The sequence below is a fragment of the Mizuhopecten yessoensis genome, unplaced genomic scaffold (genome assembly GCF_002113885.1).
Source record: "Mizuhopecten yessoensis strain PY_sf001 unplaced genomic scaffold, ASM211388v2 scaffold1861, whole genome shotgun sequence".
NCBI lineage: Eukaryota > Metazoa > Mollusca > Bivalvia > Pectinida > Pectinidae > Mizuhopecten > Mizuhopecten yessoensis.
Genome location: NW_018404258.1, coordinates 82,327 through 100,698, shown reverse-complemented (window position 1 = coordinate 100,698; position 18,372 = coordinate 82,327). Strand labels below are relative to the sequence as shown.

The window sequence follows — 18,372 nt, the reverse complement described above, 5'->3', positions numbered from 1 at the left end:
AATGACAGACACGATATTCTAATTCAGTTAGATACAACAACATACAACATAACAATACAGCATATTACTATCAATAACATTATAATATAGCACATCACAACACACAACCACACGGACACAACACACAACATAACAATACGGCATATTACAATGACAGACACGATATTCTAATTCAGTTAGATACAACAACACACAACATAACAATACGGCATATTACAATGACAGACACGATATTCTAATTCAGTTAGATACAACAACACACAACATAACAATACGGCATATTACAATGACAGACACGATATTCTAATTCAGTTAGATACAACAACACACAACATAACAATACGGCATATTACAATGACAGACACGATATTCTAATTCAGTTAGATACAACAACACACAACATAACAATACGGCATATTACAATGACAGACACGATATTCTAATTCAGTTAGATACAACAACACACAACATAACAATACGGCATATTACAATGACAGACACGATATTCTAATTCAGTTAGATACAACAACACACAACATAACAATACGGCATATTACAATGACAGACACGATATTCTAATTCAGTTAGATACAACAACACACAACATAACAATACGGCATATTACAATGACAGACACGATATTCTAATTCAGTTAGATACAACAACACACAACATAACAATACGGCATATTACAATGACAGACACGATATTCTAATTCAGTTAGATACAACAACACACAACATAACAATACGGCATATTACAATGACAGACACGATATTCTAATTCAGTTAGATACAACAACACACAACATAACAATACGGCATATTACAATGACAGACACGATATTCTAATTCAGTTAGATACAACAACACACAACATAACAATACGGCATATTACAATGACAGACACGATATTCTAATTCAGTTAGATACAACAACACACAACATAACAATACGGCATATTACAATGACAGACACGATATTCTAATTCAGTTAGATACAACAACACACAACATAACAATACGGCATATTACAATGACAGACACGATATTCTAATTCAGTTAGATACAACAACACACAACATAACAATACGGCATATTACAATGACAGACACGATATTCTAATTCAGTTAGATACAACAACACACAACATAACAATACGGCATATTACAATGACAGACACGATATTCTAATTCAGTTAGATACAACAACACACAACATAACAATACGGCATATTACAATGACAGACACGATATTCTAATTCAGTTAGATACAACAACACACAACATAACAATACGGCATATTACAATGACAGACACGATATTCTAATTCAGTTAGATACAACAACACACAACATAACAATACGGCATATTACAATGACAGACACGATATTCTAATTCAGTTAGATACAACAACACACAACATAACAATACGGCATATTACAATGACAGACACGATATTCTAATTCAGTTAGATACAACAACACACAACATAACAATACGGCATATTACAATGACAGACACGATATTCTAATTCAGTTAGATACAACAACACACAACATAACAATACGGCATATTACAATGACAGACACGATATTCTAATTCAGTTAGATACAACAACACACAACATAACAATACGGCATATTACAATGACAGACACGATATTCTAATTCAGTTAGATACAACAACACACAACATAACAATACGGCATATTACAATGACAGACACGATATTCTAATTCAGTTAGATACAACAACACACAACATAACAATACGGCATATTACAATGACAGACACGATATTCTAATTCAGTTAGATACAACAACACACAACATAACAATACGGCATATTACAATGACAGACACGATATTCTAATTCAGTTAGATACAACAACACACAACATAACAATACGGCATATTACAATGACAGACACGATATTCTAATTCAGTTAGATACAACAACACACAACATAACAATACGGCATATTACAATGACAGACACGATATTCTAATTCAGTTAGATACAACAACACACAACATAACAATACGGCATATTACAATGACAGACACGATATTCTAATTCAGTTAGATACAACAACACACAACATAACAATACGGCATATTACAATGACAGACACGATATTCTAATTCAGTTAGATACAACAACACACAACATAACAATACGGCATATTACAATGACAGACACGATATTCTAATTCAGTTAGATACAACAACACACAACATAACAATACGGCATATTACAATGACAGACACGATATTCTAATTCAGTTAGATACAACAACACACAACATAACAATACGGCATATTACAATGACAGACACGATATTCTAATTCAGTTAGATACAACAACACACAACATAACAATACAGCATATTACAATAACAGACACGATATTCTAATTCAGTAAGATACAACAACACACAACATAACAATACAGCATATTACTATCAATTACATTATAATATAGCACATCACAACACACAACCACACGGACACAACACACAACCACACGGACACAACACACAACTACACGGACACAACACACAACCACACTGACACAACACACAACCACACGGACACAACACACATCCACACGGACACAACACACACGGACACAACACACAACCACACGGACACAACACACAACCACACGGACACAGCACACAACCACACGGACACAACACACAACCACACGGACACAACACACACGGACACAACACACAACCACACGGACGCAACACACACAAACACACGGACACAGGCGATAACTTACATTTATGATAACGGTTAGTTAAAAAAGATATCGATTAAAAATATTGGGATCATATTATATACTAAATTGTATGTGTTGTTATTTGGAAATTGTGCATTTATGTTCTGATGCTAAGCTAAGTGTTATGGTAATACAGTTTGTATTTATGTTCTGATGCTAAGCTAAGTGTTATGGTAATACAGTTTTTATTTATGTTCTGATGCTAAGCTAAGGTTTATGGTAATACAGTTTGTATTTCAGTTTTGTTATTACTTGGAACTTTGTAAGTGATTATTATATTAACGTTTGCACACACATATACCTATTTATATAATATAGAGAGTGAGTTCCGTAATTGTAAACTGTTTTAACTCGGACAACTGCTAACAAACGGGAGGTCAAGTGCATTATAATCCTAAATCCCAATTAAAACAAAGGCCAATTAAATATATGCAAAATGTTTTAAAAGATGAAACAGTTATGGATCCATTATATGAAGTAAAACATATATGAATAATGTGGATAAGTTAGTATATTGTTAAGATTTTGCAGAAAGCAAATAATGTTTGTCTTCAAATTGGTTGTATTTAAATGTTTAAGTAGAACAAATGGACCAATAGTGCACTATTTATAGAGAATGTAATAAGTTTTTTATTTTATAGTTTAACAAAATAGCATAAAACGCTCCTATTCTGACGTGAATTTAATGTCTCTTACGGTGGTGCAGTTGGACATTTTAAAAATGTTTGTTTTTATTGATTGTTTCGTGAATACGTTTCGAGGTTTTAGCGTGTGTGTATAGGACGGGTAGGGTAAGCATGGTTGATATTGAGTTGTATAGAGCACTACATCAGTCAGAACTATACCGGGAACGTTTCCAACCAGATCAAGTTTCATTCCAAGTTGATAAAGTAATACTTTGGTCATTTTCCAATTTGAAATATGTATACTCGACTAATGATGTACATGTTCTTGCCTGATCAACAATCTTACCCAAACACTCAGAAATATCAAGAAGTTTTAATCTGTAATTTAAATTTTATATAGTACATATAAGAAAGTATANCCCCCCTTCATATCCCTTTTATCCATCCCTTCCTCCACAGCCAACAAAAACATCCCCACCATCGCTACAACTTCTTTAACCTTATTTCAGTTTTCTCTTCAAAATTATAAATATGGATATAAAACATATAAATCTATTAAATATAATGGAAAATTTTAGTAGTTTTAGAATTTACCAAGTCTAAAACTTGATAATATTTAGCATTTTATGATCAGGATTATATCTACTTAAACCAAGCCTTCTTTTTACAGTTAAATAGGGAACATTGTACATGTAATAACTAATGCAGGTTCTTCGCCGATCTATAGCTAGGACTCATTATGTATCACAATATAGAAATATTTTGCTTTAGAGATGATTAAAACATTATTTCATATTTCAGTTTTATCTATAAATTTATGATAGCTAGTTATACTTTTCCTGTTTATATAAATCTATAACTTGCAGATTTTCAGAAATAAAATCATCCAGCTGTTCCTTTTCTGTATAAAATGGCGAATTTTCGCGAATTGCCTGAACTTGTAGGAGGTGTATAATTAACTGCCGATATGTATCACGCATCTCAAACGTTATAATAACATTTTGACGTAAATAAATTTTGTCGTGAAAAACATTCACTACCGACAGAGTTATTCCCCTTGCTAAGACAAGTGAAGAACAATGGTGACCCTTGTTTTGTTTTCGACAGCTTGACGTTACCGGTAGTAGCGAGGTGTCCAAACCGTACAAACCGCGCCAGAAACGCGGTCCCGGTTCTGACGGGTCGACCGAGAGCTCAGGTAAGTCAATCATCCACACCTGTAATCAGCATTCCTTCATGTACCTTTTACACCTGTGTGTTCTACAGGTGTTTACAGACCGAGTTTTGTTCCTCAAATGTACCACCAGACAAAATTTAAGCATATTTTCATGAGGCTATAGCATACATGAAAACGAAATTGAAGAAAGGTAAGTTAGAATTATTCACTTTTAATTGATAAAATGTATCTCCGTATCTCTTGTGTATCACTAATCTGTTACACTCTAAATAGAACGGTCCCTCCAACACTTTTTCATTCATAAATTTAATAGATTATCGTTGATATATATTTAAATATTTACTATCTTTAAATGTCTGTATATGTGTTTTATCGTTAAGGATTTGTAAAGATGTTTTTTTATTGAAGTGCGCTATCAATAATCGCCTACACAAGTACTGTAGAACACCACCCTATAACCGATGACAGTTTTTATTGAGGTGGATTAAAGCCAATTTATAATGAACCACTCAGACGCATTGGGCCATGCAATTTAATTGGCTTTGTTAATGAACTTATCTAACATGTTTGATTTTAATCACTTGACTTATAATTAAAACACAATAGAAACCCGCTAGAACAGGTGATAGGTGATACGGCTAGCTCCGGGTAGGTAATACATTCTGATTGACACTGTATTATCTGTTGTCAAATGTCAAAATAGCGACAGCTTTATTAAAATCTAATTAAATGTCCCTTTCAGGAATTTTAAGAATATGACCTATGGATAAAAACAAAGATTTTTCATTTTGTTTATGACACACAAACAAAGTTAAAGTTAACACGTAATATTAGACCAAAAAAGACGATAAGATATAAATTTGTAATCATTTCTTATTAAATTAAGTTGAATAATCCTCACGTCTGTTTCCAACAGATTACGAGCAATTAATTCAAAACAAAATAATGTATTAGATACAAAATGGCGACCGTTTCCTTCAGCTGAGTGTTTAAGTACTCCCGTATAAATCTATAAAAATGCGTCTGAAAATGATCTACGAAAGAGTTGAAGATGACGGTTACCAGGACAGACTAACCGATACAGGTATTGCATTACAGTTTATCAGCAGGTTTAGATAACCGATAATCATTTTTTGTCAAATTTACACCATTATAATTGGTGTTGTTCCTTTGGAATGTGATTTACGTGGATATGTATATATAGGTGACGTTTTATTTATGTCTGTGAATAATACAGTGTGTCGTGAAGTTTTTAAATCACAATTAATAGCGTGTTATTGAACAATCTAAAATGAAAAATTGCATCACAGTTCCATATTACTTTATCATACGCACAATTGATTCGTAATTTTAACACGTCCAAATGGAAAATAAATGCTAACTTTATGAAAAACAGCTTAGAAATTCCGCAGTCAGGATATTGGACCCGACCGTCGGAGTTCAGGCCCGTGTGTTGAATCAGTTCAAACATAATGGTTTGTTAACGAGCTGTAGCGTTTACCTCGAATTTACATTTTTTGTAATTGACCGAGTATTGACATTTGACCAGTGTCGGCGTGAGGCGGTAAAGAGTCCAAAGAACTTGTAAATAATTTCCATTTTATTTGAAAAATATTTCGTGACTAAACTACACAAGAGATACTTTATTAAAACAGGGATAATAACTTTTGGGATATCATGATAAATAAATAATTAGGGATGGAAATAGATAAAAATATTACCTATATTAGCATGGCCTTTCAGTGACATGGAATCTGTAATACAGCAATTCAATACACATTATTTGTCCACCGCTTTCAGTGTGGTATGATAAAACATCTATTAACTATATATTCTTTAGTTAAATTGGGTTTAAACATTCGCCTGCCATAGTCACACTATCGTATATTCAAAACATATTTCGCCTGTATTTGAAACCAGGAGTAACCTGAATGAAACCCGATCACAATCTCGGGGTATGTAAATAAAGTAACGGAATGTAAAAAACTATCAGTTCCCATTAATATCTATGGTACGATACGAAGGTGAGGTATAACACTGGAGCACAGCGGCTTGTAGGAACGACTTCTAGGACAGATGTTTACCACAGATGGTAGGTAACATTATTATACCTGTATATTGATACACCCTTTATTTAATTTTGGACAGAACTTACTTTTGCAGTTGTGCTTAGATATATGACACACATTTTACTTTACATTTGCTCATCATGTTTGCTCGTGCAATTGACTACGACATAACTGTAGTGGCCTTAAGATTATTTATTATGCGCAGGTATTTGATTACCTCATACTTGCCAATATGCAGATGGCAATGAAGATGCATATCAATATCATTATTTTTGTGTGTTCACAATTCTAAAGATTGGTTAATGCTCTTGTGAATTTCGGTATTTAGCCAATCCCTGACCTCGATACCTCGTTGGAGAAATGCATATCTTCGATTCCAAACAAATATCAGTAATATGAGGGAAATGCTTGGTATACATACATTCATAAAATAAACAAATGGGGTGTGAATCTACAATGGAATTAAAGGACAATTTTACATCTGCATATTTCCCCTTCTATTCCTCATCCCACCTCCCCATCCCCTCGTTCTTTTCTTCTTCCTCTTCTTCTTTCTTCTTCTTCTTCTTCTTCTTCTTCTTCTTCTTCTTCTTCTTCTGAATAACAAGAACGAGAAAATGTTTAAACTTTTGCCTTTTGCAATCAAAATTATTTATCCACACACATGTAGACTTTTGTATCATATTATCGGGAATGCGCCTAGCATGTTGAAAGAACTTGTGTCCAATCTCTTTGATTACTGTAATAAAAAAAAATACGTTTGAATGCAAGGTGTGCAATTGTGAATATAGACTTTTATTAGATAGCTGTACATATGGAGAAGTTATACATATGTGTTACTACTGTAAGTCTTGAATAATATGATTAAATATTTGGAAAGTGAATTTCTGCTAAAGTCTTACGTGTAATTGTCGAACGTTTATGCAGATATGTATTCAGTTAAGCAAAATATAGTCAAGTCAAGTTAAGTCAACATTGTTTATTTCAGTGTCATATATCTAAATTACATTGGTACACTTTAAAAATGCACAGTTACAATGACATTAAACATGAGTTACATAGCAGGGATTAGTCATCTTATAGAAGTCATTGTTAAAACAGTATTGCTATTTGATATATTTGACCAAAATTATAATAACACTGTTTTCGTTACGATTTACAATATCAACACAAATATATACTATGTGTATCGAAACATGTAGCATATTAATATTAACTTTCATGTGTATACATGGGTAGAGATCGTTCACTTATATGTATGTACTTATAAACACACTTATACAATGTTTACTTAGTTACAAGTTGTAACGCAAACATTAGATTGTCCCACATCCACGTTCTGATATATATATATATTACAAAATACATACCTCTGTTATGGCAAATTTTCTATTGATTGTTTCCGACTTCTGTTTTCGTTTCCCAGTATTTCTTACACTTTATCTTTGATCCTTTGTTGTGAATTTCATTTCATTCTGTGTCAGTTTGATATAAATCTTGTCTTATCTTTTCCATTTTGCTTTGCAATTGATTAATATCCCTATCCGTGTGCAATGTTAGGCTTTCCTGCTCCGCGAACACTGTAATGATATATGTGAAACAGAAAAGACCCTATGCACCCATGTGGGGCCATATGCACTCTGTAGATAACACTGTACCGAATCAAAGATAGACCTATGTGTTTTTAAGTTAGGAGACCGCCTAGTCTAACGAATTCTAGTATACAACTGTTTTGACTGACCAGTCTGATATCTAAATACACGAGATAAATATCCCGCAGATGAAATCTGGATATAACTAAAAATTGATCTATTTTTAGTCGTATACTAGATGGTCGTTTAAATAACAAGTTAAATTTCGTGATTTTGAACATAAATGCCTGCGCATTTACACTTTATTAAACAGTTGATATGATAAATCCACTTGTGCTGGCTAAATATTTTATTTTTTGAAGGTGGTACTAACGAGATGACACTTCAAATAGGAACTGCATGTGGTTAAATGTTTCGGTATTACGTTTTGGCCATAACCTGGAACAAAGTTTATAAATGAGAAAAATGGTTTTGTAATTCAAATAAAAGGGTCACTTATTTGGATGTTTTTATATATCCCTTTCAGTTCGATCATCAATTCATAAACGGTTGTAAGTTTAACTCGAATATCACCAACGTTACTTTTCGCTTCACGCAGCTAAAGTTAGCTACGTTTCAGTGACATGCTGTTATGCACTTCCTGTGACCACCGTCAGACGTATATTCATTCCATCAGCAATTCATACAAATATCTATTCAAAAACGATATTCAATACTGAATTTCCAATCTTATTGAAATGTAATACCAACCTCTAAGTATTAAACATGCAATACACATCACACTTTATTTCATTAATGTTTATAACACAGCCGTTTATGCTATCATTGTGATAATGTCATACTTTTCGATTTTATCAATGATATGGTCGTCATTTAAAAACGAAAAGTAATTCTTATGATGATCTGGTAATTCTTATAAAATCATAAAAGTGCTTTATGAAATAAGCTTACGGCCTTTTATTGATTTTCACGCATCGCATAGCATATACGTGTAAATAGTAATTATTTTATAATGACAGGACACTAACTTAAAAAAGAGACAATTGTCTTAAAAGTATATGAATATGTGTAAAACATTAATATCTCACAGTTGTTATACTAAGAATGTATATGTAAATAATCAACATCAGACTAAACTTGTTATAGAGTTTATCTAGTAAATGGGTCTGAAATACGTGTTCTTGTATACTTACCGGATAAGCGGTACATAGGGGTTCTGTACAGTAATGGCAGGCTTGACACTGGACGACATCGTCTGAAGACAGGAATTATATGTAAAGCTTTATTCATTGTCTTGAATAACTCTCAAATATTGTCGATAATTCTAAATTAAACATACCATTTCTTGAAACTTAAAATTCGTTATCAACATATTTTTAATTGTAAACAAACGACAATTATCCTGGCTAAATTCACGAAGGGTATAGAGACCTCTTCACGTCGTTATTTTAGGCTCTTTGCGCAGACGTCATGTACGCACCACCCGTTATATAATTGTCTTGTAACCTATCTTATAATGCTGATTTGTATGTCCTTTTTGATCGACTATATCTATAACTATATTCTGTAGAAATACTATCATTCATGTGTTGTAAATCGCCTTATAATATTTTGAAAAATCATAAAGGGCGCTATATAAATTATGTATTATTATTATAAATAACAATATGATTAGACGGTAGTCTGTCCTCATAGGAAGTACAAATTTGTCACGTGCGTCGTGATGACAAGCAACAAAATATGTGACAAGATTATTAGAATACCATTTATATATATATGTTCAAAATACTTTCCTAGATTAGAAAGGAGACTTTATCACAGGTCCCACATGTGGCGCAGTAATTGCCTCTCCTTGAGGATGATTTAGTATCTCTTCCATTTCTTTATCAGCTGTAAAACGAAGAAATAGCAACCTTGTTAAAAAATGTTTACTTTGTTTGACATTTTGCATCGACAAACTTAATTTAAAATAGGTGCTTCCCTCTCCGTGTTTATAATAATTGTTATACATAACAAATTGATTGGCACTGCTAGTAGTCTATTAGTCCCGAAGGTTAGTTGGTCGTATTCTTGTGGGTGGAATTTTTTCTGGCACGCTTTACATTAACCTTAGCTTAAGAAGAAACATCTGTTGTAGAGAACCATTTTATTTTTCCATTTTCACTGAATTCTACAAATGGTTTTTACCACTTAAGATATGTGTTTGTTTCTTTTTCACCTGTCACGATATGATGTTATGGTGTAAGAAGAGGTCAGCAACATCTACGATTTCTCCCACTGAATAATGCGGTTCTATACATTTCAATTGGAAGATTATCGCATGGTTAACCCTACCTCAATCTTATCTTTATTTAGTATTAATATGTTTTCTCCGGAGTCATGTCAATTTCTTCCACATCGACTTCATGTCCGACCTTCTAATCTTATTACTTATTTATTTCTGTATGTCAAATTAAAATTGCGGATTATTAAAATGAGCTGACCGCACTTATTTTTATGTGAAATAACTTTCTAATACATGTCAGTAGGCCTTGTTAAAGATAGGGTTTGTACAGGATTTCTGACTAAATACGAGACAGTTAAGTTAGGGCAATTATATTTTCGCAGCTTTTCACACTAGTTTTACAATTTTACTTAGGATCGCAGTGTGTATCAGCACATTTACGGACGTTATCAGATTTGAGATCAATTATAACACTTAACTTTGGTAGCACCTGAATGAAAAACCAACTTAGTTCGATGTTCAGGAGGATTGAAGCTGATGTCCTAATGTGTTGACTGTAATCAAACAATGAGATAGGTAATACCCACCGTGTGGACGAAATGGCTATATGGTGTAAAAGTTTGATTGACGATAAGGTAGGATTACTTGATAGTCTGTTAATATACTCTGTCGTACCCCCTCGGGTGTATACGCGTGCCTGTGTCGCTCGCCTCCCTGTCCGCCTATTTAAATACCCACACCTTCTTATCCTTCCCTATACTAGGGAAAGTCAACGGTAGTATATAGGCTCTATTGAACATCTCAGAAATGAAGCAAAAATCAACACAGCCAGGTAAGGTTCATAGTGCTTTAGTTTTGCGTTAAAGGAAATGTGTATTTTACGCGGTAGTGCTATTTTAGTTGTTAATGTTATTGGTGTCATATTTTATCGATAATTATATCATATAAATAATTTAGCAGCAATACTTTGTGCGGTAACCTAAGTACATCAATCGTTTACTTTTTTAAGCAGTGATATCTTTAAGCACTTGCAGCAAATTTTCATTTCGATGTTAAGTGTATTATTCTCTGGTTTGCTTCCTTACCACTGTCTGACTATGTAGCTACACAGGTAACATTATTAACAAGGTAATCACCATTCTGTCAACAGTTGATAGGTTACACAGTACAATTTCATTAAGTACTATGTATTAATACAATAATAGAATGTTGTCTATGAATTTATGTAAATTAAACAGGCTCATTAGAGTGTTTATAGTAGTCAGAGGTGCGTATGACGTGCTAGGCTGACCAAAAGCCAGAGATGTTATGCTTTGAAAACGCGAAGAGAGACTAGGTCGTGTAGACTGGTATTATACGGAAATATTTTGTGTTAAGCAAGGAGATGAGATGTATTTGAAATTTCCAAGTTTGAGATGTGTCAGGAAGCCATAACTCAGTATGAAACAAAAGGAAAAAGTGTAGTGAATATGAATTTTATGTACGTGTACTCCAATGAGTAAAGTTGTAAATTTCAGTTCAAAATATAAATAAGAAAGGAAAATATTGAGAAAACAAAACAGTTTTCACTTGCAATAACCTAACTGATCCCCCTGACTTCATCCTTTATTTTATATAAACAACTCTAAGTGACGATTGAATCTGTCATTTTTATTTTTTTTATTTATGTATGCCTGTTTTATTTACACATGTTTCAAAAACAGAAATGGTATTATTTTGGTTATTTTAGCTCATTTTAATAAACCGTAAACTATATTAGTGATTTATCCCTAAACTCCACTTTCGGTCAAATTTTTGTCTTAGTTTTGTGCAATGTAATACAATAGGACATATTTGAACAAATTTAGGAGTTAAAAATCTAGATAAACCGGGATTCAAACAGGGCCTTATTGACACTCATCCTTTTAAATATTAAGCAAAAATACGAATTAAGGAAACATCCACTTACAAATATAGTTAGTCGATGCAGAATGCCAAACAGATTGTTTACTGCACCAGATGACCAGAGTTCTGAAATGTATGCAGAAACACGGCAAATGGGGAAAGGTGCCTTTATGACCCTTCCCTTACCATTTAGAACATTTCGCTTAAACATTTAAACCGTTTCCATAATCAATCGAAGCTAAAAAAATAAACTATTAAGGAAAGAACATATCATAATTATAACTAAGCAGAAAGTCCTCTCGTACATCAGAGACGATAAGAGGAACACGGTTAATGTTGTTAGTCCCTGTATATAGACAGAGAAAGACCTGTAACGACAAGTCAACCGTAGATGGGAGATAATAGCAGGAATTTTCTGGACAAAAAATCAATTATCTTTTTGTTTTATTCCATGTCTCCCTTTAAGCATAAATAACTTATATTTGGCGGTATATTTATTTCCGCGATAAATAACCAAGAGTGACGATAAAATAAATAAAAATTATTTAGTAACAATTTAACAAATAAGACAGCATATGACCTTATAGGATTAATCGCGAAAATCTGTATTCGCAAATATTAACTAAGTTACAACATATTTTCGAATAATTGTTTTGTTTTTTGTTTGTTTGTTTGATGGATTTGTTTTTCATTTTCGTTCTTGGGGAGGATCTGTTATATGCCATATGTACCTCTTAACCTTGTTTCGTTCGTTTAATATCGAAATTGTCATATTCAGTTGTGATATTTCACTTTGCAAAATGATTTTGAATGCTGTCAGTAATATGAATTATATTCATTGTATATTGTGTTGTATGCTTAAGTTTATTTCATTCTGATACTTCATTTTAATTATACATAACTGTCGAAGACCACGATACAGTATTGATCAGATCATGTTATGTAAAAAGCAATACCACAGAAACAAATGTAGACGTTTCATCAGAAATGTCTGTTGTTATGTCTAACAACGACAAAGTTCTCAACGACCTTAAATTAGATAAGAAGTAAATAGACGCGGTTAAGTAATCTCTTGATTAAAAGTTGCTCCGGGTAAAACAATATTATGTAATTCGTTATCATTCTAAGATGCTACATTGTCTTTAGATACGCTTTAAAGAACATCAGTGTTCAACTATTGTCAAACTATATAGACATCATAGCTAACAGGATGTGATATACTCTTCATACATTGATCCGCTGGAATAAAAATATCGAAAGACCAGAACAATACTTGCCTTGTATAATGAATTTTTTTTTTTTTGTGTTACAGAGAAGATGTCCTGGGTGACGTATGGAAGTCCTTTATGGCGCAAGGATAAGGTTCCGACCACCATTAAACCACTTCCGGCAATCAACGTTCAGAAAAAGCTTGAAAAAGGATTTATAAACGACGCCGTCAGTACTTTCATGTTCCACACAGCACGGAAACGGTCGATAATCCCACCGTACAATGCCGAACAGGATAAATTTGCGCAGGCGTACTTCCAGTCCCCCATCGCTAAGGCCGTCCTCGAACGATCTATGGAAAGAGTGCTGACTGTCAGGGTAAATTTTCACACCTTCTTGTTACTTAAAACAGAATTTCTGAACTATGAATACAATATAATCGTTAAAATACGACTATAAATAGTTTGGGGTTTCTTTGACGACTGAATGCATACAAAATCAAAAATCTTTTAACTAAACTTTTAGAGAAAAGATTCTTTAATTTTCAATACTTCCCCAAAACTATTATGATGATGCTTTCTTGTACATTTTTTTATTATGGTTGCATTGCAAAAGTTTATAAACTAGAAAGAAAATGCATTTCAGTTAATTTTGAAATGTTTTTACTAAGTGTTTGTCTTCTGGAAACTTTAAAGCACGTGCTTGAACGACACAAAATATCAGAGGAGAAGGTATAGGCACATACCTCTTTCGGAGAAACGCAATGTTTGTTCAAGACTGTTCACTATGGTAGTCAAAAAATAAACGAAAACTTCTAAAAATGGTCTAGATAATCAAATTTCATAACTATATGTGCAAATTTCAACTGGTTACCATGGCAACTTAAATTAAAAACATAAATAGATATTTTCCTTATAGTATTGGGGAAGTAATAAAAGAAAAGCCGTTTGAAGACTCTATTATCATTTTTACATTTTGATGTATTTTGGATCCAGAAAAGGCCCAAACATTCCTTAGTGGATTATACAGATGATTTCAATTTATCTAACATAAACCCCCGTTATAACGTCCAGCATAATAATGTCTCTCGTTTTAATTTTTCTTATCTTCTATCCCTATCAAGTTTTGAATTATCCCGTTGTCATTTTTTTATATGACTGTTTCGATATGCTGCTAACCTCTGTATAATGTCACGTACTCTTAGGACAATTTGTGGAATTCTTACGATGCTTTATTATGTTACTATATGGTATCAATTGTCATTGCGCACTTAACACTACTGCTTATATTATTACTTTATCATCAATGAAATAAGACATGTTTACCATTAGTGATATTGGATTACAATTATTAATGATTAGGTAAAGGTTGATCGTGAGAGGACCTCATACAAGTAATGTGTTAATATGTTTAACAGCTTTCATTATAATAATTATAAAATACAACATTTGATACAGAGCCCTATCTAGCTAATATTAGCCACTCTAAAGCGCTTTACAGTACATACATATACAATTAATACAATTAGCATATGCATTAATCAATGTAATTTTGAGGAATTTGCAAGAGCTGCCTTATCAGGCGCTAACTACTAGTCCTATGTCACCTGGCGAATATCTCCCTATGTGTGTATGCCTGCGTGTGTGCTGGAGACGTACTGTGTTCTGTTTGTAGTTTGCAGTATAACAAACGCTTAAGTCGTTATTACTTTTATCTGTCTTTCCAGTCTTTAAAACGAAACGTATTTAAAAAAACAATACTTTACGACTAAGGATGCCATAGAGTTTGTATCGTTATACTGACACCATTTGCAAAGAAAATGATTTCATCGTTATAATTGGGTTGCCCATCGATCGAGGGATGCGTATAGATAAACAATCACGTAATTAAGGAAGGTGGATCATGAAATATGAAAACCATTGGGGGGGTTTTAAAAAACATTTCTTCAGATGTATTGATAAAAAATCTAAGAATATTTTCCGATCCCTCAGAAATTCTATATATGTTACAATATTGAAGAAGTATTTTTAAATATTGAACAAACTACTGTTGAAACTAAATTAATCGATTGACACTAAATCGCAGCTGAACTGTATATATTAACGCATGACAATAAACTAATGTTCTAAGTGCGTTTTATACACTAGGCATTTAGTTTGGTGCCAACATATGGTTGGAGAACGATTGATAAATCACATTTTGGCACGTGCAATTCTTTTATAAATATCTCGATATATTCAAGTTTGATTTTATCAAACCAAACATGTCTATCTCTCAGACGTTTATTTGATTTCAAAAGCATTTAATGTCTAAACATATTGGTTGTTTCTCTGTTCTATAATCCCTGTCGTATCCGCTGTCTGTTTGATGTGTGTCCTAGCGGTGCCATACTTAACATGTAACGCTCTGGAGGGTTCTCCATATTTATATCGCTGTACTTATCTTATCTAAATACTTAACTAAACTATTAGGAACGACAAAATGATAGCTGTTCATAGGTGTTGTTTAATGCAGGTTTGACTTTCTGAAATGCGATTTCGTTTTTGTCTTTTTGTTATCAAAGCGCTAATGACACTGAATACAACTTATATGTAATGCTTTCATTCCATGTTTTCCCAATCCAAAAACACTTTCTTGGTTAACGTTATGCAAATTATCGATGAAAAAATAAAATATGAGAGAATGAACTCTATTATTGTCAATTTAAGATATACATTGCTTAAACTGATTTTTGTCTAAGATATGTATACACGCAAAGCTGAGGGTTCGGCTAAAGCAAAGGTTCATAGTTAGTGGGTCATATGTTATCGAATCAGAGTATTGTACACATGTCAGTTACAAGCTTGGATATTAGTCCGTATGACTGTTTTGGGCGGTCTGGTTATCTAAGTGTAATCTTATAATAACAGTAATGTGCGTTTTATAATCAAGAGTGTAGATGTTAATTTCTGGAATTAGACATTATCTTTACAACCTTACGCGGTGTAGCATCCCTACTATGACCGATATGCTATTACCCACAACTCCGACCACTTCTATGTGCATGAGCGACAGTCAATTCAGAGAAGACTGAGGTGTGAAATTCATAAACTGTATAATTTCTTTAATCGTGGATCCCCCCCCCCCCCCCCCCCCCCCCCCCCCTATGTTTACGATTAAGCATATATAAGTCGCAGAATTAGATACCAGAAATAGTTCTTGATGATAGGGCTTGTTAAGATTTTGGTTTCCTCGAAACAATTTTTTCCGTGATCTTAGTCCTGGAAATTAAGGAAGAACGCATGACCTTGCATATTGACAGTAGGGGGCGCTCACACTATGAAGCGGTGTCAAGAGAATTACGGGACCAGCTTGGAATCCCCACCTTATGGACATTATCTTATTAGGGATATAGTTGTTTGTTTATACGTGTTTGACAAAGACTGGTAGTGTAATCAACTAGTCTTGCGTTATCTATTTCATCACGGCAAGACTTAATCAGGTCGAGTTATGACACAATAAATCAAGGTTGTCATAACACGGCGTTTGACTTAGGCCTACAATATAGACAAGTTGTCAGGTGAGAAGATTCACCACCTTCTACCTGTGATTAATGATAGAAACATCGAAGTTAAGACCTCTCAAAGGATGTACGCAAAAACTCGAGTGCACAGATAGGGGTTCTCCGTTTACAAATATTTACAGATATTTTCCATTAAGATACCATATCGACCAAACCACGGTGTTTTGTTAACACCATTTTCGCTGGACATACACGTAGTATTCATTGCCTTTGATCAATGTACCAGGGGTCCCTTTAAAAAGTGTGACACAAATTCCTAAATATACTTATACTTATAATTAACTATTCGCTCGAACATATTTTGTAGGCATTTTCTTCTACAATTTATCACAAACAATCTTGGGAAACGTTATTTCAATTGAAATAATTCCCTAAATTTCTGTTGATTTTCACTATAGGACATTTAATGATAATGCATATTTGTAATGTTCACTTTAGTTGGTTACACAAGAACGCCTCATTTAATTGGATGGACGTTTTTTCTATACTGTATACCCTTGGTATATGTAAAAGGGCATTCAGATCAGTAGGAACTTAGTTCTTCCAGTATATGTTTTAATCTAAAGTAGTGAAACTTTAAGCATTTTTTTTTCGTGAAATTCAACATGTTGCGGATTTGGAAAAGTAATCCAAATATTGCCTGTAACCAAAACTACAAAATCAAAGAGATGGAGAGGATATACGGGGTAAAACTAAAGGGACAGATGTACAACGCCCTCAAGTGGTATAGGGTAGGGTTCCATCAGCCTTGTATGTCTGATTAGTCTGAAATACTTTTCGTAGACTATCGTTACCGAGAATATATCCAGTTAAGGTTATCGGAATAGGGGGTCTCCATGTTGTTGCTTTTGTTTCCATATTCTGCTGATGTTTTACGCTTTTTGTTGACAGTTCAGTATTCTCTTCTTGTTATTTATGAATAAAAGAGTATGTCTGTTGCTTAATGTTAATGAACAATGGTAATTTTAATCTTTGATGTTGTCTTTATTTGATAAAGGTGTCAATATATTCACAATTGGATACAGGATGAGCATTGCCAACATTGATGAATAATACTTTCACGGGTTTTTTATTATGTGTTACAACCTTATACATAGTACGCGAAGTATACTTTAAAATGTTTCTTAATTTAATTTTAATTGACTAATACTCCATTCGCTAATTCAATTTCCTTTATATATTATAAATTGTGCCCGATTAAATTAGTTCTAGGTCATTATTTCTACTGTGTTTAGGTAGT

The 18,372-nt window shown here is 33.2% G+C and overlaps 1 protein-coding gene across 1 annotated transcript in view; it reads left to right on the top strand.

Moving 5' to 3' along the window:
- Positions 1 to 18,372, top strand: part of LOC110441469 — a 32,448-nt gene that overhangs the window by 9,595 nt on the left and 4,481 nt on the right. Inside the window, exons 2-3 of the mRNA XM_021484626.1 lie at positions 4,523 to 4,613; positions 13,674 to 13,948. Coding sequence (XP_021340301.1) covers positions 4,523 to 4,613; positions 13,674 to 13,948 — 366 coding nt within the window. The remainder of the gene's footprint in view (positions 1 to 4,522; positions 4,614 to 13,673; positions 13,949 to 18,372) is intronic.